Source organism: Cricetulus griseus, chromosome 6 (assembly GCF_003668045.3).
Source record: "Cricetulus griseus strain 17A/GY chromosome 6, alternate assembly CriGri-PICRH-1.0, whole genome shotgun sequence".
NCBI lineage: Eukaryota > Metazoa > Chordata > Mammalia > Rodentia > Cricetidae > Cricetulus > Cricetulus griseus.
The window spans coordinates 85,742,432-85,764,656 of record NC_048599.1 but is presented as its reverse complement, the minus strand read 5'-3'; the positions used below and the strand labels follow the sequence as shown (position 1 = coordinate 85,764,656).

The 22,225-nt window shown below is 42.5% G+C and overlaps 1 protein-coding gene across 11 annotated transcripts in view; it reads left to right on the top strand.

Moving 5' to 3' along the window:
* The window catches only part of Celf1 (CUGBP Elav-like family member 1), a 77,167-nt gene extending 63,534 nt beyond the window's left edge, over positions 1 to 13,633 (top strand). For 5 of the 11 annotated variants that reach the window (XM_027422591.2, XM_027422596.2, XM_027422597.2 and 2 more), the window contains 7 exons: positions 1,258 to 1,333; positions 2,716 to 2,844; positions 3,631 to 3,744; positions 4,629 to 4,814; positions 6,802 to 6,945; positions 7,301 to 7,467; positions 10,640 to 13,633. In XM_027422591.2, the coding sequence (XP_027278392.1) occupies positions 1,258 to 1,333; positions 2,716 to 2,844; positions 3,631 to 3,744; positions 4,629 to 4,814; positions 6,802 to 6,945; positions 7,301 to 7,428 (777 nt within the window). In that variant the 3' untranslated portion in view covers positions 7,429 to 7,467; positions 10,640 to 13,633. Of the gene's footprint in view, positions 1 to 1,257; positions 1,334 to 2,715; positions 2,845 to 3,630; positions 3,745 to 4,628; positions 4,815 to 6,801; positions 6,946 to 7,300; positions 7,468 to 7,555 lie in introns of all 11 variants that reach the window. The other 6 variants (XM_027422598.2, XM_027422589.2, XM_027422594.2 and 3 more) reach the window with 4 other exon arrangements.
* Positions 13,634 to 22,225: the final 8,592 nt, after the last annotated feature.

Sequence of the window (22,225 nt, the reverse complement as noted above, 5' to 3'; positions counted from 1 at the left end):
CATAGTAGCACATGACTATAGTTCCAGTGCTTGGGAGTCCATAGCAGGATGCACAGTGAGTTTCTGCCCAGACTGAAGCCTTGACTCAGAAAGAGAAGGTAGTTGAAACTATAATTGGTAAAAACCTTATGTCTATATGGATAGTTTGGAAATGCAACATAGGAACAACTAATGCAGTTATTCATTCCTCATTCTTTTAGATACCAATTCTATATGGAAACAGGAAAGATAATATTTCTGTTGCCCCGTACTAAGTTCTAGTTAATTTGATGCCCCGTAAACAACGAAACAAATAAAACTACTAATTTATTCTAGCTAGTATGTCTAAAATCAGTTAAGAGAGATAAAAGTTTTTTTCAGTAGAGTAAATTATTTCTTAAAGCTAGGAACATTACATAAGTTCAAAAATATTGTAGTTTTCAACCAGAATAATGCTTTGAAAATGATCTCTAGCCAGGTGTTGTGGTAATACTTTTAATCCCAGTACTCGGTGACAGAGGCAGGCAGATCACTGAATTTGAAGCCAGCCTGGTCTACATAGTGAGTTCTAGGACAGCCATAGCTACATAAAAGAGAGTGTGCGTCTGTCTGTCTGTCTGTCTGTCTGTCTGTCTGTCTGTCTCTGTCTCTGTCTCTCTCTGTCTCTGTCACACACACACACACACACACACACACTTATAATACGAGCCAATGATTTAAAATCGTTAAGTGGAAGGCTCGGTGTAGTGTTGTATTCCTTTAATCCCAGCACTGAGGTGGCCGAGTCTGGTGAGTCTCTGGATTCAGAGTTGGCCTGGTCTACATGTTGAGTGTAAGGCCAGCCAACACTTATAGTTTGAACCTGTCTCAAACAACAACAACAAAGTAATAAAATAAACTAGTAATGTTTGTAACCTAAAGAATATGGATGTGATGGTTTCACTAGGAGAGCGTGGGAGAGGAAGAAACTAGAAATGGCCTATAACTCATAAGATGTGCTTATTTCTCTGCAATTTTTTGTTCTTTGCTGTGCTGTATTCTGCTGCCCAGAAATGAGCTTAGCTCACTATCAAGGGAAATGGTCTTCTGGACTGGGGCTTTAGCTATGTTGCTCTTGTTGGGTATAGTCATTAGCCTTGCATTGGCTTGGGATCTTGTCTTTGACTTTCTTCTCTCTGGGGGCCTCTGCACTCTTGCTTTGCTGTGCTGTAGAGTTATCCCAGATGCAGAACCAGCCCTCACTCTCACTCTTGTTCTGTTTTTTGGTGTAATGTCTAGCTTTATTTGCAGCTCCTTCAGCAGACTGCCTCCTCTGGGAACCTCAACACCCTGAGCAGCCTCCACCCAATGGGAGGTAAGTGCTTCACTGCTGCAGAGGAGCAGCAGCACACAGGCCAGCAGACAGCTGCCTCAGTCTGAGAGTTTTGCACCATGTCTGCCAAAACTTTTTTCACTCGTTACATAAGGTGACTATCTAGGGATTCAAATTTCTTATCTCTGTTATGTAGCCATATTGTTGGTTGGTGCCACATTGCTCTGAAGTTGTCTGGTGTACTTCATTCTAAGTCACTGCTGGGGAAGGAAGATGGCCAAGAGCCCTTAGGGACCATCCAGGGTTGGCCATTCAGATGCAGAAAAAACTCTCAAGATGCCTATGTGAAGTAACATTCAGTGACTTTGTGTAAATACTTACCAAAGCTGCTAGTGCCAGGGAGTTTTTGTGTTTCTGAATTCATGTAAATTATAAATAATATGGTTTGTAGTAAAATGAAGTTCTAAAGACAGACATGAGGTACTGGCTAATAGAAAAGCCTGAAGAGGCAGCCTGTGCCTATACCCTGTGCAGTGGAGTGTAGCTAAGCATACACAGAGAAAGGGGACATGTTGGTGAACTGTGTTTTGAAGTTTTAATAGTAATTGATTTTGTCCTAGGGAATTTAGTTTTCTGTGTTTGGGGGGAAATTATTAAATTATAACGTGTGGTGTTTTTACTTTTCCTCTCCTGATAGTTTCTATGTCCTCTAGTAAAATGCTTTACAAAACCACAACATAATTCAGATTTATTCTTTTTGGTTTTGGGTTTGGTTTGGGTAGCAAAATTTGTTCTTCCTCTGTGTTACTGAGGTTTCACTTACAATTCTTTCCTTCACATTTTTTTCTGCCATCTTCTGATGATTAATTTACTGTTACAGTGACAGCATTTTCTTTATTTCTTCTATTATTGTTCTTTTCTGTTACTCCCATGGAGCCTTCAAGACCTCTTTGTACCTCTTTAGTGCACCTCTATATGTGTAAGAGGGACTTACTTTACTGTAGCTTTTTGTACTGTCCCTTTGAGCTCCTGGTCCCATGATAGGGCACAGGTATGCTCCTTACTCAGTTTGGCAGGTCAGTATTAATGCTCATTTAGAGTGCCATTGCTATTGTATTAGCAAGCTCTTCTCTAAGAAAGTGGTTGTAAGTTTCTTCTCTTTTCCTCCCTGCTGGAGAGAGAACCCAAGGCCCCATGCATGGTAACATATGCCATACCTCTGAATTAGAACCCCATTATTTTAACGTTTCTTACTGAATGATAGCTGATCTTTTGGAGTCCTATAGTATATTATGGAAAATATAGAAAGTAAGTATATTCTTACATAGAATACTTCCTCATTGTCTGGGACCAGTTTTCAGGCATTGCTGGAGTAACATTGGGCACCTAATCTGCTGGTTCATGTCTTTTTCTGGATATTGCAGGGTTAAATGCAATGCAGCTACAAAATTTGGCTGCACTAGCTGCTGCAGCTAGTGCAGCTCAGAACACACCAAGTGGTACCAATGCCCTCACTACATCCAGCAGTCCCCTCAGCGTACTCACCAGTTCAGGTAAGGGGCCAATAAGGAGCATTGTGTTCCTTGGACAGATTCTCTGTTTGAAGGCAGAGACTAAGGAGATGGGCATGCCATCTTGGAAATGAATTAGCATATATACAAGTGGGTTGTATTATGAACAAAGATTCAGAGGTCTTGGTATCCTCCCCCCCCCCTTCCCCATTTTGTTTTTTGAGACAAGAGTCTGTATCTTGTGAGTCCTGGCTGTCCTGGACTCAATGTATAGACCAGGCTGGCCTTGAACCTGAAAGAGATCTTTTTTCCTCTGCCTCTTAAGTGCTAGGATTAAAGATTTGTGGGCCACGCCCTTTTTGGAATTTTTGTCTGTTTTTGCTCCTCATTAAAAAATTTTAAACTATTGTGGCAGGAGAGGTCCGTGATTAACAGCATGTTCTGGTCTTTGAGCATACCTGAGCTTGGTTCTTAGCACCCACAATAGGCAACTTAAAGCAGCCTGTGACTGCAGAGAATTCAGTTTCCTTTTCTAGTCTCTGCAAGCTATGTTCATGTGTGTGGGTGTGGGTGTGTGGTGTGTGGTGTGTGGTGTGTGTGCATTCTCATTTGTGAGCGTGAGAATGTGTACATTCTTTTCATCTTGTGGGTCCAGGAATGAGGCTCAGGTTCTTAGGGTTGGTGACCACCTCAGATGTCATTTCAGTAATTCAGTGATTGCAAAACCCCTGTTTTGCAAATAGAAGAGTTAGATAGGATCATTCTTGTGCTTTGGTTCCTGTTGGCAAGAGAAGGCAAGTGATAATTTAACTCCTGGATTTCTAATAGCAGGATCTTCACCGAGCTCCAGCAGCAGTAACTCTGTCAACCCCATAGCCTCACTTGGAGCCCTGCAAACATTAGCTGGAGCAACAGCTGGCCTCAACGTTGGCTCTTTGGCAGGTAATGGGCTGGTTACTTTTATAATTGACTTTTATAATTGACACATCCATAAACTCACCCAGAATAATTGCCTTGGTCCAAGAAAAGTCAGGAATAACGGTAGGATTTTGTCAGTGCTGAGGTAAACCCACACTCTGCTACTTAGCTAGTTGGAATCTTGGACCATCATTCTAATAGTCATTTTCTTATCTATAAAGTAGAAATAATAGAATACTTGGAAGGGTTCTTAAGAAGTTAAATGATGCCAGGCAATGGTGGCATAGCCTTTAATTCCAGTACTCGGGAGGCAGAGGCAAGTGTATCTCTGTGAGTTTGAAGCCAGGCTGGTCTATATAGTGAGTTCCAGGTCATCCAGAGCTACACAGAGAAGCTGTCTTTAAAAAATAAGAAAAAAAAAAAAAAAGGCAAAAAAACAATAAACAGTTAAATAAGAACATAGGCAAAGGGCTGGTGGGCACATTTAGTTCAGTTACTGGCACACAGAACATGCTCAGTAAATGTTTGCTGCTATTTTAATGATAGCGTGTACTCCCATCTTATAAGCCCCTTATTCTGGGGCTTACTTTACCATATTCCAGATTTGTATGAACAAGAGATAGAATAGCCATAGAAAAATACACATAGGCATTTGTGAATGGTGTCAGTTCTTCCATGTGCTAGAAAACATTGATGACATTTTGTAATGTTCACATAAATATTAAAGCCTGGTGAAGTATCCTGAAATGGGACCAGTCAGATAATAATCTCATTCAGTGGGAAGTTAAGAGGCAGATGAATGGGCACATTTTGAGGGGAGGGATTCATTTCTAGAAACTTAAATATGTCTGTCTTCAGCATCAATTGAATCTTTCCAATATATTAACCTTGTTCTTCCTCCAACAAAGGAATGGCTGCATTGAATGGCGGTCTGGGCAGCAGTGGCCTTTCCAATGGCACTGGGAGCACCATGGAGGCCCTCACCCAGGCATATTCTGGTATCCAGCAATATGCTGCTGCAGCACTCCCCACTCTGTACAACCAGAATTTATTGACACAGCAGAGTATCGGTGCTGCTGGAAGCCAGAAGGAAGGTGAGTGCACCAGAAATGGAAGGTGAGGTTTGAGGCAGCAGGCTATAGGTGGTCAAACTAAACTTTTTCCAGCCAAGGCCAAGACCAGACTGGTTAACACTATGAAGTGTTTGCAATTTGGGGGTGGGAGGGATCAGAATCTTTACAGATCCTCTTAGGATGGAGCTTAGTTTTTAACAAAGAAATAGACACTGTAATTACTGCATCTGGTCATGTGACAAGAATCTTGTTTAGTTGGGGATTCTTCTCTGGGTTGTGAATCAGTCAGAGGATTGTCTGAGTATCCCTTTTAGGTATATATCATTTGACATTTTCCTTTCTGATTAATGAATGTCCTAAATAAGATACTGAAATGTGATGGGATAGAGTGAGATAGTCTGTTGGTTTACTGGAGTGAGATGTGGGTCATTTAAATGAAACTAAATTTAGGAAAGACTTTTTTAGACAGTGTTCCTGCTAGTATTCGGGTTTGACTTGGGTTTTTTTTTTGTTTGTTTGTTTTGTTTTGTTTTGTTTTTTTGTTTTTCGACACAGGGTTTCTCTGTGTAGCTTTGGAGCCTATCCTGGCACTCGCTCTGGAGACCAGGCTGGCCTCGAACTCAGAACTCACAAAGATCCGCCTGCCTCTGCCTCCCGAGTGCTGATATTAAGTAGCCCTTTTGGCTTTAGTGTGTGAACTAGTATTAAGAGACCTGGAAGATGTGAGAAAGCAAACCAAGTATGTGTAGTAGAAAGAGTAAAAGTGGCACAGACATGGCAAGTGCATGGACCTGGGGGCAATAAAGGGCCATGTGTTTGATAATAAGTAGGAGACATATGTGGCTGGATTGTTATTTATTGTCTTAGTCACTCTTCATTAGAAAATCACATTGCAAGTAAAGAAAGTGTAGTCTGCTTTGAGTTTAGTATTGACTGTAGGCACATTTTAAAAGTCTTTTCTTTTTACTGGGATACAGCTTAGGTATGTCTAAATTCAAAATTCACTCATTTTGGTATAAAGCTTTAAGAGTTTATACAGAAAAATGGAGAGAGGAAAAAAGTTTATATAGTGCTGAAACTACTATCATAGTGGGAGAATATTTATAAATATCTACTAGAAACTCCCTAGCATCCCACTGTTATTTGCTACTCTGATTGTTGCCCCTGGCACTACCAGCCTGTTTGTTGCCCCTTTAGTATCCAGAAACCTTTTGTTGTTGTTGTTTTTGTTTTATTTGTTTTCCCCGAGACAGGGGAAAGCAGCCCTGAAACACACTCTGTTGACCAGGTTGACCTCTGTCTCCTGAGTGCTGGGATTAAAGGCATGCACCACCGTCACCTAGCTTTGAAACCTAATTTTTGTTGTTTCCTTGTTTTGTTTGTTGTTGGTTTTTGTTTGTTTGTTTGTTAGCCCAGGCAGACCTGGAATTTATTTAGATCCTCCTGTCTCAGGCTCCTGTGGTAGGATCACAGGTTGAAACTTGTTTTAGCATATAACCCATTTTACCCCCCTTTCCTTATTTTCTTGTGTGCTCCAGTTTCTGCTTTACTACTATACATGCAGGTCTATCTTCTTTCCAGTCCCTGTATACCCTCTCTGGCAAGGTGGGACTTTAATATCCTTCCGTGAACTAGGAATAGTGGAGCATGTCTTTAATCCCAGCATTTGGGAGGCAAAGGCAGGTGGATCTCTGTGAGTTCAAGGACAACCATAGCTGTTACACAGAGAAACCCTGTCTCAAAAACCAAAAAGAAAAATAAAAATACCAAAAAGACATGTTTCCATGAGATGACACTTGCAAGGGGAGAAATTTAATTTAATTTTGGAATTACTGCTAGGTTTCCTGCCTTGTATTGAGAGAATCTGTTTAGTTCCCCTCAAAGCATAAATTTGTTGGTTTTTTTTTTTTTTTTGCTAGTGTTAGTATAGATGGGAATGAGAGACCATAAGCCCTGGCTGATAAGCATGCTTAACACTGATATTCTTCCAATCAACGGATATTTGAAGGTCCAGAGGGAGCCAACCTGTTCATCTACCACCTGCCCCAGGAGTTTGGAGACCAGGACCTGCTGCAGATGTTTATGCCCTTTGGGAATGTCGTGTCTGCCAAGGTTTTCATAGACAAGCAGACAAACCTGAGCAAGTGTTTTGGTATGTTGACTTCTCTTGTTGTCAGAATGGGATTTAGTATTTTGCCACTGAGAAAGAAAGGAGCTGCAGACAAATTCAGAGGAAGCTGATTTGACCTCAGCAGATCATATGATCTCTTTTTGAACTTTACTTTTACCTGTAGTGGAGGTGGTGATTTCTGCTAACAGTACTGGTCCAAAGGTGGTACTGCTGAGAACCTAATTGTTTTTAATGTTGATATTTTTGCCAGAATTTTCATGCCTGCTGTGAACAGTTGAGATTTGAGACTAAATACATAGATAACTTCTTGCATAAAGAGGACTGAGACTCCTTGCCTTACTTAGTCTCTCACCTAGGTTTCTGTTTGACCATACAGGTTTTGTAAGTTATGACAATCCTGTCTCAGCTCAAGCTGCCATCCAGTCCATGAACGGCTTTCAGATTGGAATGAAGAGGCTTAAAGTGCAGCTCAAACGTTCGAAGAATGATAGCAAGCCCTACTGAGAGTGCTCCCCTCTGAGACTGGAGTGAGAAGATCTTCTGGTAAGTGGGGGAGGAGCACCCTTAATCATTGGAAGCCCTAAGGCTGTGTGTTGACAGCCCTGGACCCTGATCCCTGCCACTCTCGCAGGCACAGCTTGCCCTGAAGACTCAGCTACTGCCTTCTGTGGGAGTGTCGCTTCGTACAGAGGACAAGTTTGTGCTTTGGTTTCCAGTGTTTTACTTTGGAGTTTAGGTGCCATATCCTGGGGTTTTTTTGTTTCGTTTTGTTTTGTTTTTGTTTCTTTTCCCTTTATTTAAAGTTTGCTGTGTTTGTAACCAGTATGTTGAGAAGGATCAACACCAGTCCACCCTGAGGAAGGGGGAAATGCTTTAAAAGATAATCAGAATGTACCCCAAACCACTGAAAGAGAGAGGACTAAGCAGAACAGAAAGTTGATCCTCCAAATCTCTCTCCCTGAGTGCTGGGGTGGGTGAGGTCTACTGAGCTGCAGGGGCAGAGTGGATGAGGTTGCTTGGCATCTAGACCCTTCATATCAAACGAGTTGCTTTCTGTGGAAATGCTAAGCTTATGTCACCTATTTTTCTGACTTTTGTCCTGGATTTCTGCCCTTCTTTTCCTAGAAGGGGGTCTGCAAGTCTCAGGAAATAAAGCACTTCTTAATTTAGTCTGAAATATGCAAATAACAGGGAGATACCCATTACTAGCCATCCCAGTCCACCATTGGTATTGTATTGCCCTGCCTGGCTGGTGGTTGTTTGGGGGAAGCAGCCAAAGAGGTCATTTCTAGTTTATTTCAGTGTGAAGTTAGGCCATTGCCCATTTCCAAGTTTATTTTGATGAAAGTTCAACACAGCAAGGAATATTGCCTCCTTCCCCAGCTGCAATTTTCTCATGAGGGCAGATCTAAGAAGCTTTTGCAGCATCTCCCTAACAAGGGTGCTGTTTACAGGCAGAGCAATCAGAAGCCATCTGATGGAGGGAGGAGGGACCTGCTTCATGATGTACCTGAATCAGGGTCTCTTCAAACTGTATTTGAGCAGAGCCTAGTGTTCAAGAAGGTGCAGAAGTGCACTGCTGCCTCTTTGATGAAGGTATCCCAGAGGTTGTGTTTCCACAGAGGTCTGACAAGCCTCTTCTAGCCACTCTAGCCCCATCTTCTGCCGTTGGAGACAGAAGAGAGTACAGGACGTTTACAGGCTCCATATGGATTTAGTGTTCATTTACCTCAGTATTAACTCATGTCATTTTGTCAACATGCTTACAGTTAGCTCCCTGCTGCCTTTCACCGGTGTTAACTCCAGTGTTTGCCAGTGTCCCACACAGCCTCTAGGCTCTGCTTTTGCTATAAGAAATGCTGTTGGGAATGTGCATCTGAGCAGAGGTAGCCCCATAAGCATATGACTATTGGCCACAGCCAATAGCTTGGGTTCCTAGGTCCTTGAAAGCATAAACCTCACAAGTTAAAAGCCTTGACTCCTAGCAGCAGAGATTAGAAGAAGAAAGGGTCTAGCCTGTTTTTAAGTCAGACAGGGACACTTCTGCTTATCATGCTGTCCCTGTAGGTAACATACAGGGATTGACCATCTTGCTGTTGTACAGGTAGTTATTAGTGTTGGATTATCCCATTGAAGCTGGAACAGCACTTCTCTGCTCATAGTGATAAGTTGGGTCTATTGTCCTCTTAAAAACATGAAATATAATACACTTCTTAAACTGAACCACGTAAACTTGAATTCTGTGCAACGGGAGAAAAGTGTCCTGTGTTTCAAGATAAAACTGTTCTAAAGGCTTCCAGGGTAATGATGGGATTTTTAAAAATAAATGCAAAAAATAAAAAATAAAAATGAAAAAAATTAAAAAGGAAAAAAAAAGAAAAATGCTAGGTTGGGCAGGCACTGTTCTGAATCCCAACTGGCTGGAACCAAGAATGTCATTTCTATTTTTATAGAAGTTTTATACAGCTCCGGGGTGGAGAATATTTATTACCTAAATTATATCTCTGGAAAAGGCCAGGATTTTGTAGAATCCAGAATGTGATTGTTGTACACACAGAGTGCTGTGTATGATTGAAACTACTGACTTTCTGTGACCATTTGCAGCCCAGGTAACCTGTCCAAGGGGAAGGCTAACATTAATGCTGTGAATCGGCCGAGGCGAGAGCTGTGCTCCATAGGGTGCTGCCAGTGCTGTGCTCCCTAACCTCCTGTTATCTTCCTCCTTGGCCAGAACACCATGTTCTTCCCTCTGTCTCCCATTTCACCATTTGTCCTGTGCTCTGGGACCTTATGAAACCACCTTCCTAATGATATTAGAGGCAAATGTGTGACCCTCTGCCTTTGGAACAGACCCCATACTTCATACCTACTTGTGGCTCTAAAAGGAGTACTTGCCCCAGCAGAGCCATGGTGTGCTCAGGCAGCCAGCCAGCTGGTGAGACCATGAACTTCTGTTGGCCCCCTTTGCCCAGTGCATAAGCACAGCAGTAGCACTGTCCTTGAGCACAGTTCTCTCCCCAGGCCAAAGATGGTTTTGTTGAAGAAGCTGCTCCCCTGTAAGTCTTGATGTGAAAGGGCTCAGTTCAGAGTGGAGACTGAAGTGAAGTCTTAAGCAATCCATTTCTGTTGTGTGGAGGTTTCACTTACAGTGTGTTTTCTGCTGTAGTTTGTTTCTTGAATTATATCATGCCATTGATTTGCCTTCACTGCAGCCCGACCACTATCTCCTGGGTTCCACATGAGTGGCCAGGGCCTACGTGGAAGCTTAGGGCTTGGATTTCTGGGAACAAAGGGCCATCCCAAGATTGAGCAAGAAACTCTGGCCTTCTACCCTAAGTAATCTCCCTTACACTGTAGTCAGCATTTTTTGTTTCCTCTCCCCTCCGGTCTCACCAGGTAGTGGGAAAGCGGCTGAGGCCCTGCTTACCCCAGAGACTGTCTTGATGTATTAGGTGCTTTGCAGGAAATCCAAGCCTTAGGTTCCCTTCTGTCTCTGGCAGTTGGTGTTCTCTTGGTGTCCTCCATGTCCTTTTGAACTTTTCCCTGTGTCCATTGTTAGCATGTGCAAAAGTCCCTGTCATTCCCCACCCCTGCCCTTCCCCACCTCCTCATTTCAGGGCTGCACACAGTGAGTGTCCTGTTCTCTCTCTGTTTGGATGTATTGCTCTGTGTAACTCAGTGGATCTCCCTCTTTCTGGTTTGTTTTTTTTTCTAGATTCCTGCCGTTTGTTCATCGTTGTGCCTAAAGCATGTCGATGTGGCGTCAAGTACATCGTCCAAATCCCTGTCTCTTCAGCTTCTCTGATGCTTGAACTCTCACCTTTGACCTTGTGTTGACCTTTGATGCTGATGTGTATTTTATTATGTTTGTTTCTTTCTTTGTTTTTTCTTTTTTCTCTCTTTTTTTTTCCCTTTTGTGCTGCCAAAATTGGTTTTGCTAGAACGACTGCTGAAGGGAAAATATTTAAACTTGCATTTGAATATAAAAAAAATCTATTTTTCTAGAACTTCATAAGATAACCACTTGATTTTGTGATTCCAATTCTTTGTAACTGTCTCAGAGCAGCCCTACTAGCACATGCCGTGTGGTGTTTGTATCCCTGTGAACACACAGCCAGTCCGCTTCCAGGCTTTGTTCCTCTGTGTGCTTAGTTTTAAAGACAACTTTGAAATAAACAATGAAATAAACGATGTCACTAAAAATCTTTGAGGCTCCTGAACACATTTTGCTGATACAGTTTTGGGGCTTGAGGAGACCGCATGTGTTATTAATTTTTGTTTTTCTGAGTTTTCAACTGCAGAAAACACCTGAAATACCCCCACCCCGTTTCCTTTTCACTGAGGCTGAGGTTTGGGCCCCAGCTAACCTTTTTGTTTTCCTTTTGTGGTTCTTCCTGAAGCAGTCCTGCAGGGAAGCCCTAGGGTCCCGTCCCCTCTCGTCCCTTCCCTTCCCATCCTGTCCCTGTCCCTGTCCTCCTCCACCTCACCCCCAGCTCAACCAGCTCACATCCATGCTTATTCCTACAGTCTCCACAGCAAAATGTGATGCTTTGAAATTTTTTTGGGTTTTGTATTTTTGCCTTTTTGTTTTGAATTTTTCCTTTACTACTAAGATTATGCCCAGAAAAAACCAGTTGTGCATGTTTCCTGCTGTTTCTTCACACCTTCGTATGTATCACCTTCACCTCTCTGTTTTCTATAGTTTGTGCAAAAACTGACTGATTTAAAGGGGTTTCAAAGAAGATGTTTTAAATTGTTACGGGGTTGATTTTTTTCTCTCTCTAGGTTGTATTGTTTTATTTTGAAGTGGCAACTTTCTCCTCTATTGCCCTTAGAGTGTTTGCCTGTGCACTTAGACTGTCACTCTTGATGGCCTCCAGGTCTCAGTGGGGCATCCAGGAGGCTGGCTGCTCTGCTTAGGGAGGACAGGGGGCCAGAGAGGCAGAAGCAGAGCCAAAGGTGGCTGTGGGTAGGCAGGAGGCTTAGCACATCAAGGCTATATCACAGAGGAGGGAGGGTGCTGTGCCCCTAACTACCCAGAGGAGAAGCCGTCTGCACACTGAGTGGCAATACACCTGCCTGCTCTTTTCCTAGGTGACAAGCACAATAAATACTACAGTCTTCACACTGTTTACAGCCCTGGGCACCAACCACCCCACATTGGCTCTTCGCTATGGCTCTGCTCTTACTTAGCTAGTAGAGTTGGGGTAAGGACAAGAATTTGTTTTTAAATTCAGTGAAGAGCCAAATAGCTACTGTCCCCAGGTGCCAGGCCAGCCAGTTCTTTGGTTTCCTAAGGGGAAATTACCCACTTGTCTTGTAGCACCATCCAGCCTCAGGGTCTTGGGGACTTGCAAGAATGTGAATAGGAGAGGAGAGGCTAGAGGAAATTAGTGGACAGGGATGATAGGTCTGTGAAGAGCAGAGGCAGCAGGGAGGAATTTTGACAGATCCCACTGAAACTTAAGCACTGGTGGGAGGGAGAGTGGAAGCAAGATTGTCCAGGGAAGGGTGGCAAGGTGCATCAAGGGATGGGGTGGGGTGGGGTGTGGAAGCATTGACTAGCATCATCACACCCAGCTAATAAAGAAGGGACTCCAGCAGAATTTCTGCTCTGGGACCCTACACAGGTTGCCTAATATATTATGCTTGAGGCCACCTTACTAGGAAGAAAAGGCAGCCAAGTGGAGGACCCCTGTAGGTAGGCTGCTCAATGTCCTGGAAGGGGTGGTGTGGGATGGAATGAAGCCAGAGCCCTAGCCTGAGAGAACCTGCTGTGTGCCCCACAGTCTGATTGCACAGAGCCGCCTCTGTTGGCAGGAGGCACTGCGGCTCCCCCTCCTGTGTATTGAGAAGCTGTGTTTGCCAATATATTTTGCTTTCAATTCCAAGAGGAGCTCTGGGAAAACCTGTGGATAAAACCAAATGCCAAATGTTGGACATTGTTTCCTTTTCCTTTTCTCTGATTGTTTTAATTGTTCTGTAGTGGTTTTAATGGATTTGAGACCCTGGAGCGGCAGCTGCCTTTCTGATTTCCAGCTGCTTTTTGTGAATAATTTAAAAAGAAAAAAAAAAGAAACTTTACATTTTGGAGACAAACCTGTGTGAGTTTTTTATTGGTACAAACGTTGTATTTAACACTAGGGGTTTTGTACAGTTTTTTGCCTTTTCTACTAGAAAACAATGTAAAGTGATTTCACAATGTGAAGAGAAAAAAATTGCCACTATGACCAAACGCACAGTCTGTTCTGCAGCAACAACGGGATTCAATCAACTCAAAGTCGTGATTCAGCCGTAGTAATGCTTTTCCTTGACCTTGTTTGAGCTTTCCTTTTTTCCTGTTTGATTTACAAAAGATGTCTTTTTTTGTGTGTGTGTGAACTTGTGTTGTACTCTGTAGAAAATTATGGATTTTGCTTTAATGGTTTTAAAAAAAAAAAAAAAGGGCAAGAAGAGCCCTTGTCGCTTTTCTTACCTAATCACAGTTTGTGTAGTGGATTAAAAAAGAAAAAAGTTGTTAAAAGTTTGGAGCAAGGGAGTATGTGTTTAAAAGGACTCTCCTTCCTTTTTTTTGTGTGTTTTTCCTTTTGTCCCAATGGGGAACCTAAATCTGTTTTAATTGCACAGACACACGGACAAAAAGTCATTTTGTATCTGCCAAGTGTGGTACCTTCCTTTGTTTATTTGCTATTAAACTGTTTGAGAAGAACTGATGTGTTCAGAGTTGTTGATTGCTGAGGCCAAGAAGTGGGGATTGGGGGGGAGGGGGAGGGAAGGGCTTTCATGTTGGTGTACCTGATGGTGTTTCAGCAGAACCCACACAAAGATCCTGAAGGAAAATACAGTTTCTCCGGAAAACCACCTGCCTGACCTGTCTGCATGTTACAAGGTCACCGCAACATGGAAATACCTTGAACATTTTGGCAGCCTTAATTTCTTTTTTTTTTTTTAATATTTTATTTATTTTATTATGTGTACAACATTTTGCTTCCATGTATATCTGTACACCAGAAGAGGGCTCCAGATCTCATAACTGATGGTTGTGAGCTACCATGTGGTTGCTGGGTATTGAACTCAGGACCTCTAGAAGAGCAGTCAGTGCTCTTAACCTCTGAGCCATCTCTCCAGCCCCAGGCAACCTTAATTTTTGTTCTTTTCTTTTTCTTTTTCTTTTCTTTTTTTTTTTTTTTTTTGTTATTGGCTGCCATACCACAGAACTGGTTCAGACCAGCTCTTGCTGGAGCTCCTCCTCCATTACTACTGATAGCCTGTATGAATTCTGTACCGTGGCCTTTTCTTCAAGCCTTTAGTCTCCATTCCCAAAAGTAGTTATACCAGGCTGGAGAGATGAATGGTTCAGTGGTTAAGAGCACTGGCTGCTCTTTCAGAAGTGCTGAGTTCAATTTCCAGCACCCACATGGTGGATGCCCTCTTCTGGAATGCAGATATACATGCAGAGCGCTCAAAAAAAAAAAAAAAAGTAGTTATGCCTTTAAGATGTCTTCATTTAACTCGTCAGGTATTCTAGATCATTGTCTAATGACGTTCTGCCTAGGGGCTTGAGTTCTGAGAAGCTGCAGCTCAGCTACTGGGCCTAAACAGGCTGAACAACAGGCCTTTTTTGAGACAAGGTTCCTCTGTGTAGCCCTGGCTGTCCTGAAACACCCTCTGTAGATCAGGGCTGGCCTCGAACTCACAGAGATCTGCCTGTCTCTACCTCCCAAGTGCTGGGATTAAAAGCATTTGCCATCACTGCCAGGCCAGGCCTTGCTTCTTATCCAGTCCTTTGCTGCCACTGTCTTCCTTACATGGAGAGTCCCAGTAACTCTGGGTAGTAGTCCAGTCTTCATGGAACTGAAGCCTCTCTGGAAACTACAGCTGCTACATGGGCAGTTGGTGGGCCAGACCTCAACCCTCTTCTCAGAGCCCCTCTACTTGAGGTATGTCTAGGTAGTGAATATCATTTATTGAGTACTACCCCATAGGGATGTTTACCTGTTTCTAGTGCCTGGTGGTAGGTATACTAGCATAGTCTAGGTTCTGAGAAATAGGGCAGAAAAGAAGCCTCTCTTTTAACCCAAGCATTTCCTGGACAGAAAACCATCTGATGTTCGCATGTGGAGTTTAAATAAAAGACCTTGTCAGCCAGACAGTGGTGGCACACGCCTTTAATCCCAGCACTCGGAACTCTCTTGAGTTGGAGACCAGCCTGGTCTACAAGAGCTAGTTCCAGGACAGCCTCCAAGCCACAGAAACCCTGTTTCGAGAGGTGGGGGTGGGGGTTTGTCACTGGGTAATGGTGGTGCATGCCTTTAATCCCAGTGTTTGGGTTGCAGAGGCTGGTGGATCTCTGAGCCAAGGCCAGCCCTGTTTACTGAGTGAATTTTAGTCTAGGACAACTGGAGATACAGAGAAACCCTGGTTTGGGGGGTGGGGGGGGGGCGGGAGGTGCAGGAGGGTGATCTTGTCAACCAAATCTTGCCTTTAACTGCTCTTCTTCGTGTCTCCATTTTTTTTTCCCCCTCACGATGGAGTCTTGGCATATAACCCCAACCTCTCCCTACTGCCTGGCTTTAAGAATGTATTTAAAAATCAGAAGTTTGAGTGTTTCCCACTGGGCTGTGGTGTTGAACACCTTTAATCCCAGCAGGGGGGGGCGGGCAGGTAGATCTCTGCGTTTGAGACCAGCCTACAGTGTGAGTTCCAAGACAGGCTCCATAGCTACTGAGAACCCTGTCTTTAAAAAAAAAAAGTTTCACATCTGGAAAGTGGTGGTGGTACATGCCTTTGATCTCAGCAAAGGCAGGTAGATCTGAGTTCAAGGCCAGCCTGGTCTACAGAGTGAGTTCCAGTATTGGCTGCTGTGCTACTGTTGTGAAAAGACCATAAACAAGGGAACTCAGGAAAGGAATCATTTAATTGGGGATTTGCTTAGTGAGTCTGTGACCCATCATGGTAGGAAGGGCTCGTGGCAAGCAGCTCACAACTGCTTATAGCCCCAGCTCCAAGGCATTCAACACTTTGATCTCCACAGATTGGAGAGTTCAAGGTTGGCCTTGAACTCCATTATACCATAGGATGGCCTTGAACTGATATTTCCTCCACTTTCCAAGTAGTGGATTATATGTGTGCAGCACACAGTAGGATTCATGTGGTGTTCCTGTATTTAAGTCATCCTTATTCCTGACCAGAAATAGGTATTAAGGCTCACTCCAGTATTGTGTAACTATTCCCTACAAATTGAAACATCCTCTGAGAGAGACTCAGGAAGCCAAGAAAACTACAAAGTTAGCTGTGTGGTGGTGGGTATTGCCTTTAATCACAGCACTCAGGAGACGGGGGCAGTCAGATTCCTGAGTTCGAGGTCAGCCTGTGTTCTACAGAGCAAATTTGAGAACAGCCAGAGTTACACACACACACACACACACACACACACACACACACACACACACACACACACACACACACACACACACACACACACACACCCCTACAAGGTTGTTTAATCTTTGAGCAGGTGCTTGGAGTGAGGAGACTTGGTGGAACAGACTATAAGCTATGAGGAGGCTCCATGATGTAGGATTCCTCACCAGACCACAGTGGGCTTTCCATTGTCAAAGCTGCCTTTGAGTCACCCTGTTCCTGGAAGAAACTAATAAAGTCATTTGTTCACTTGATCTAGACAGGTGAGAATCTTTTGGTCAGTTATTGGTGCCCTGTGTAGGGTTTCAAGATAATTGTTTACATCTCCCCAGAAAAAAACACAACCAGGGTCCCTTCTTGTTAGGACTGCTCAAGATGTTACAAGAATTCAAAGCAAAGTCTCTCTAGGTGTCTCACCCAGGTATAATAATCAACTAATAATTGGTTGGGGAGGGAGGCCTTCAGTGGCGTTGCTTGTGAGCTGGCCAAGTAATCCAGTGATACAGCTTCTGAGAGTAGTCCCTGTTTTGAGTGGGTGAGTCATGGAACTGCCTAAATCACCCATGCTCATGTAACTCCAGTGAACTCTTGGGTGGACACCTAAGAAACCATTTAAAACAAATGGTATGAGAGTCCACAAGAGCCCATCATAAAGGGATATCAAGTATTTGGGGAGCAGTCGTGAATGGCAATAAGGTGGAGAGCCACTGTGGTCGGATCTTGTACCACCACACAAGGAAGAGCACATCTCTCCCAGCCTATCAGTCCACACAGCATCTCAGACCATGCCCAGAAGGGGCTGGTACTCCGAAAGAGTTGGCTAAATGAATTCCTGAAACAATCCTTCCAGAGGCTGGAGTGGATAGAGAACCTGGGCACAAGTCCCAGTACCCACATGGCGACTCGAAAATTGTTTAATTACATATCCAGAGGATCTAATGTCCTCTTTTTGAGACAGGGTTTCACTATGTTGCTGTTGATAACCTGGAACTTGCATGTAGACCTGCCACTGCCTCAAATGCTGGCATTAAAGGTATGTACTCCCATACCCTGCTATAATGAATATATATTGTTCCACTATAATAAAAATTCTGGTGTCAGAAATTGAAATAAAGTCCTGTTAAATCCAAGGACAGTGGAGAGTTGTTTTTCCCCGAGAACCACGGGAGTTTTTTTTTTTTTTTTTAACCCTCCCCCCAACCACTAGCCACTGAAATCCCCCCAAAGTCCTCTATTCTCTCTTCATGTCCTCTTTAACAGCCCTCCTAGACCGCCGACTCCATCCTTTGATTCATGGTGGCTTTATTGGCACAGTGGAATGAATTCTCCCATATTTCCCTTTTTGTCTTAAAAAAAAAAAGGAAAGGTTTTAATTCTAACACAGTAAAACTGTATACAGTACAAACAATTATCAAGTAAGAAATACATTCACATGTCCAGTCTGTTAGTATTGGACAAATTTAGAGAAAATACTCTTATTACCTATAGTATCTTAGTGAGTCCAAAGTTGTGTACCTAATTTACTTTAAAAAAAAAAAAATGAATGGGTGATCTGCCTGCAGGTATGCCTACATGCCCAAAGAGGACATCAGATCCCATTATAGATGGTTGTCAACTGCTGTGTGGTTGCTGGAAATTGAACTCTGGTCCTCTGAAAGAGCAGCCAATGCTCTTAACCACTGAGCCATCACTCTGGCCCTCCTAATTTACTCTGGTGACTAAAGAAAATTGTAATTATAACTAATCTTAAGCACCATCAGGGACCTAATGATGGGGGAGGTCCTTCTGTGTATATGCTTGTCTTATTGGTCGATAAAGTACTGTTGGCCAATAGGGAAGCAAGTTAGGTGTGACTAGGAGTCGAGGAGGATTCTGGGAAATGTAAAAAAAAATAAAATAAAAAGGAGCACCATTAGCCGGACGAGAGAGGATGCATGCCACTGGCGTCCCTGATCAGATAAGTCTTTATAAATTATATAAATTAATAATTATAGTTGATAACAGATAAGAAATCCTAGTCAATGGCCAGCAGCATTGTACCTAATATTAACCTCTGTGTGTTATTTCGGGTGCCCACGTGGCGGCAGGGCTCAGGCGGCTTGTCGGAAAGATTACAACCTAAGATGGATATAATGTTACCTGAATAAACAGGAAGTGCAGAGCAAGCAACTCCCCAAATTAAGAAATGACAGAGACATTTGGCTGCCTGGAAAGTCAGGGTTCCTCTGCAACATTGGGGCATCCATCTTCAGCCTATGGACCTAAAATATTTGACATTTCTGTGAAGCAGGACACTATGTCTTGGCAAGGTATGACAGTTGCCTTTTTTGTGTCCTGCTTGTCCAATTTGGATAGCATACTGGCAGCAATTGAGGCAAGGGCAGTTTCTTTGTCTAGTGGCTAACTTTGTCACAAATGAAAGCAAACTATATGGAGGTTTGTCAATGCCAACATCCTCTTTTGGAGTAAACTGGTGCTGCCAGGATCAGACATGCGCCATTGTTAGAAAAACACCTATGCCAGGGGCTGAAGAGATGGCTCAGCAGTTAAGATCACTGACTTTTTTCAGAGGACCCAGGTTCAACACCTAGCTGTGTGCCACCAACGCCCGGCAGGGCCTTTGTTTTTTAAAACGATGTATTTTGCTGGGTGTTGGTGGCACACACCTTTAATCCTAGCACTCCGGAGGCAGAGGCCAGTGGATCTCTGTGAGTTTGAGGCCAGCCTGGTCTCCAGAGCGAGTGCCAGGATAGGCTTCATAGCTACACAGAGAAACCCTGTCTCAAAAAAAACAAAAACAAAAGCCCTATGTTTTTGTAAAAGATTAAAATGCGTATTCTGCAGGTCTCTGAAACTTTGGAATCTATTTAAAATATGTCTCTGCCTGACCTTGAAAGCATACCTAATATGGCTATAAGTTTGTTATAGATGACTAACTACTAACCTGTATTTCTTTATTATTTGAAATAGCTTTCAAGGACTAGAACTTCATATTACATTTTTAAATAAGCTGCATAGGTACAATACCTTTAACAAGAAATCGAAACATACAACAGTATAACAAAAATAACTTTAAATTTGTATCCATATACAAAAAAAAAACTTAAGAGTAGAAACATATATATAGTGTAACAATAACACGCTTTTTTTAATATGTAAAAATCCATACCATTATAAAATATTTGAAACTAGTAGTTGCTTTTTCAGTTTGAAAGTAGATTTAATAATCTACACTTTTATTCTATAATTTGTATATTCCCCCTTTTTCTTTTCAGATTCCTGAATCTAATCTTTGTTTAGTTTCTGCCATGACCATGACCAATAGTGGATTCTGACCACCTCTCCTCCCTCTCCCCATCCCCAAATGATGACAAACATCCGTTGAATGACCCAAAACCACCCACCCCAACTCTTTGGAATGTGCGTGTAGCATTCTTAAGATTACTTTCTGCTGTCTGGGAGCAACAACATCTATTGGGGACCCTGGGGTGGGGGGGATGAGATAAAGGTCAAGTTCTAGAAGAGCTAGCTGTTGTGGAGTCACTATGTCATGGGGAAATGTAAGCATGTCTGAAGTCCTGGCTGGAGCACTCCATGAGGCTGTACCATTTGCTTTGAAGTTCTCCTGAGCAGTTAGTTTGTATCCAAAGCTGATGTTTGGGTGGTGTTTGTCAGCTTAGTTGGTATTATCACAATCCAAGTGGATTCATAGCTCGGCCCCAACATCCCTTTGAAGACTTCAAAGGTCACTGTTAGGAATGGTCATGGTTCACTACATATGCACCAGATATAAGATAGGTTAAAGGACTACAATCTCAAATACAATACATCTGGGTACACAAACTTAGTTCCTAGTTACATGCTTCAGATTCAAGCCCAAAATGACATACAGGAAGCTAGATGAAGCCTATTTCTAGAATCAGTACCCTGTATGATCATTAATATCACAACAGAAGGTTTAAATATATATATCGATTTTATATATTTTGAGATAATGTTTTTACCTCAATAAAAGTTTTAAAATTTTTCAGTCTTTAAATACTGGGAATAAAACCAAAGAATTATGAGATTAATGGCAATAGAGTAGTCCCTAATTTTGGTTTTTCCGATGTCCCATACCCGGTGGCTCTTCTAACATGAAGGAGATTTTAGATTTTCCTTTAACAAGCATACTTTGTTTTAGAGAAGAAGAAAATCAAGCTCCAATTCCAAAGGCAGCTTTAATTTTTAATTGCTTTGGGAGTACAGAAAGACCATTTGCTGCTGGGCGGTGGTGGCGCACACCTTTATTCCCAGCACTCGGGAGGCAGAGGCAGGCAGAGTTCTGTGAGTTCGAGACCAGCCTAGTCTATAAGAGCTAGTTCCAGGACAGCCTCCAAAGCCACAGAGAAACCCTATTTTGCCGAGAGAGAGAGAGAGAGAGAGAGAGAGAGAGAGAGAGAGAGAGAGAGAGAGTAGAGGGAGGGAGGGAGGGAGGGAGAGAGGGAGAGACCATTTGCCCTCTATGTCTGTAGAGGACAGTAGACACAAATATTTCGGAAGATATGTAAGATATGTGACATTTTATCCTATTGGAAGTGTGTTATATCATTTGGCTAATTTGCTCTGTTTCTTGGGACATTTTCTCTTGATGATTTGTCCTTCTTCAGATGTCCCATTTGTCCAGTGGTCTTCGGATTCCTTAGTTGGATGCTTTTCTTCTAGAATGACAAAAGCAAAACTCTGTCCTAACCTTAACTTGGGGGAGTTTCCCTTTTTTGGCAGGTTGAATGGCCATGCTCTTTGATGAACTAGTGTATCTCCTAATCAAGAGGTCTGCCCTGTTCAAATATAATCTTTATCAATATTGATGGCCCATAGCTTTTCTTCTCCCCTGGAAACAAAAGTCAGACCTTTTCCCAAATGTAAAACATATCCTGGTTTTCATTGTGAGGCCAACACATCCTTAAAGGATACAGGCTGATTAGTTCATTTTGTTTTGTTTTTTCCTATTGTTGAATGTCTCTTAATGTGTGTTGTTCCTTTTTCATTAGCATTTAAACTTAATAAAGCACTGTAGAATCTATCTCTGGGGGTCTTTATTACCCTTTTCTGTTTATTAAGCATATCTTTTAAAGTACAATTACATCTTTTAGTAACTGCTTGTCCCGTAGGATAATGAGTTATACCTCTAATATGCTTTATGTTGTAACATGTAAAAAGCTATTTCATTTTACTAGAGACATATGCTGGAGCATTGTCAGTCTTAATTTGTACAGGTATTTCCATAATGGCCATAACTTCTAACAATTGTGTGATTACAGAATCAACCTGCCTTTTGAAGTCCTGAGTATGTATCTATGGTATGGGGCACATACTTTAATTTTCCAAGCTAAGCAATGTGAATCACATCCATTTGTCAAATTTAATTTCTTTGAGTACCCTTTAGATTACTTCCAGCAGGTAGTGGAATTTGGTACACAGAACAAGTAGGACATTTCCTTATAATTTCCTTGCCTTGTTGCCAAGTGATAGAAAATTCAACAGCCCTTGCTGTTAACCTGGTTTTCTTATGAAATTCTGAGGCTTCTAGAACATTTCCTACCAATAGCTAATCAATTTCATCATTGCCTTGTTCTAGACCTTTTGAGGATGTGACATGTGTTATATTCAAGAGATGATTTCTTTTTTTTTTTTCTTTTTCTTTTTTTTTTTTGGTTTTTTTTTTTGAGACAGGGTTTCTCTGTGGCTTTGGAGGCTGTCCTGGAACTAGCTCTTGTAGACCAGGCTGGTCTCGAACTCACAGAGATCCACCTGCCTCTGCCTCCCAAGTGCTGGGACTAAAGGCGTGCACCATCAAGGGATGATTTCTATCTCTGCTTATTTCTTGTAATTGAGT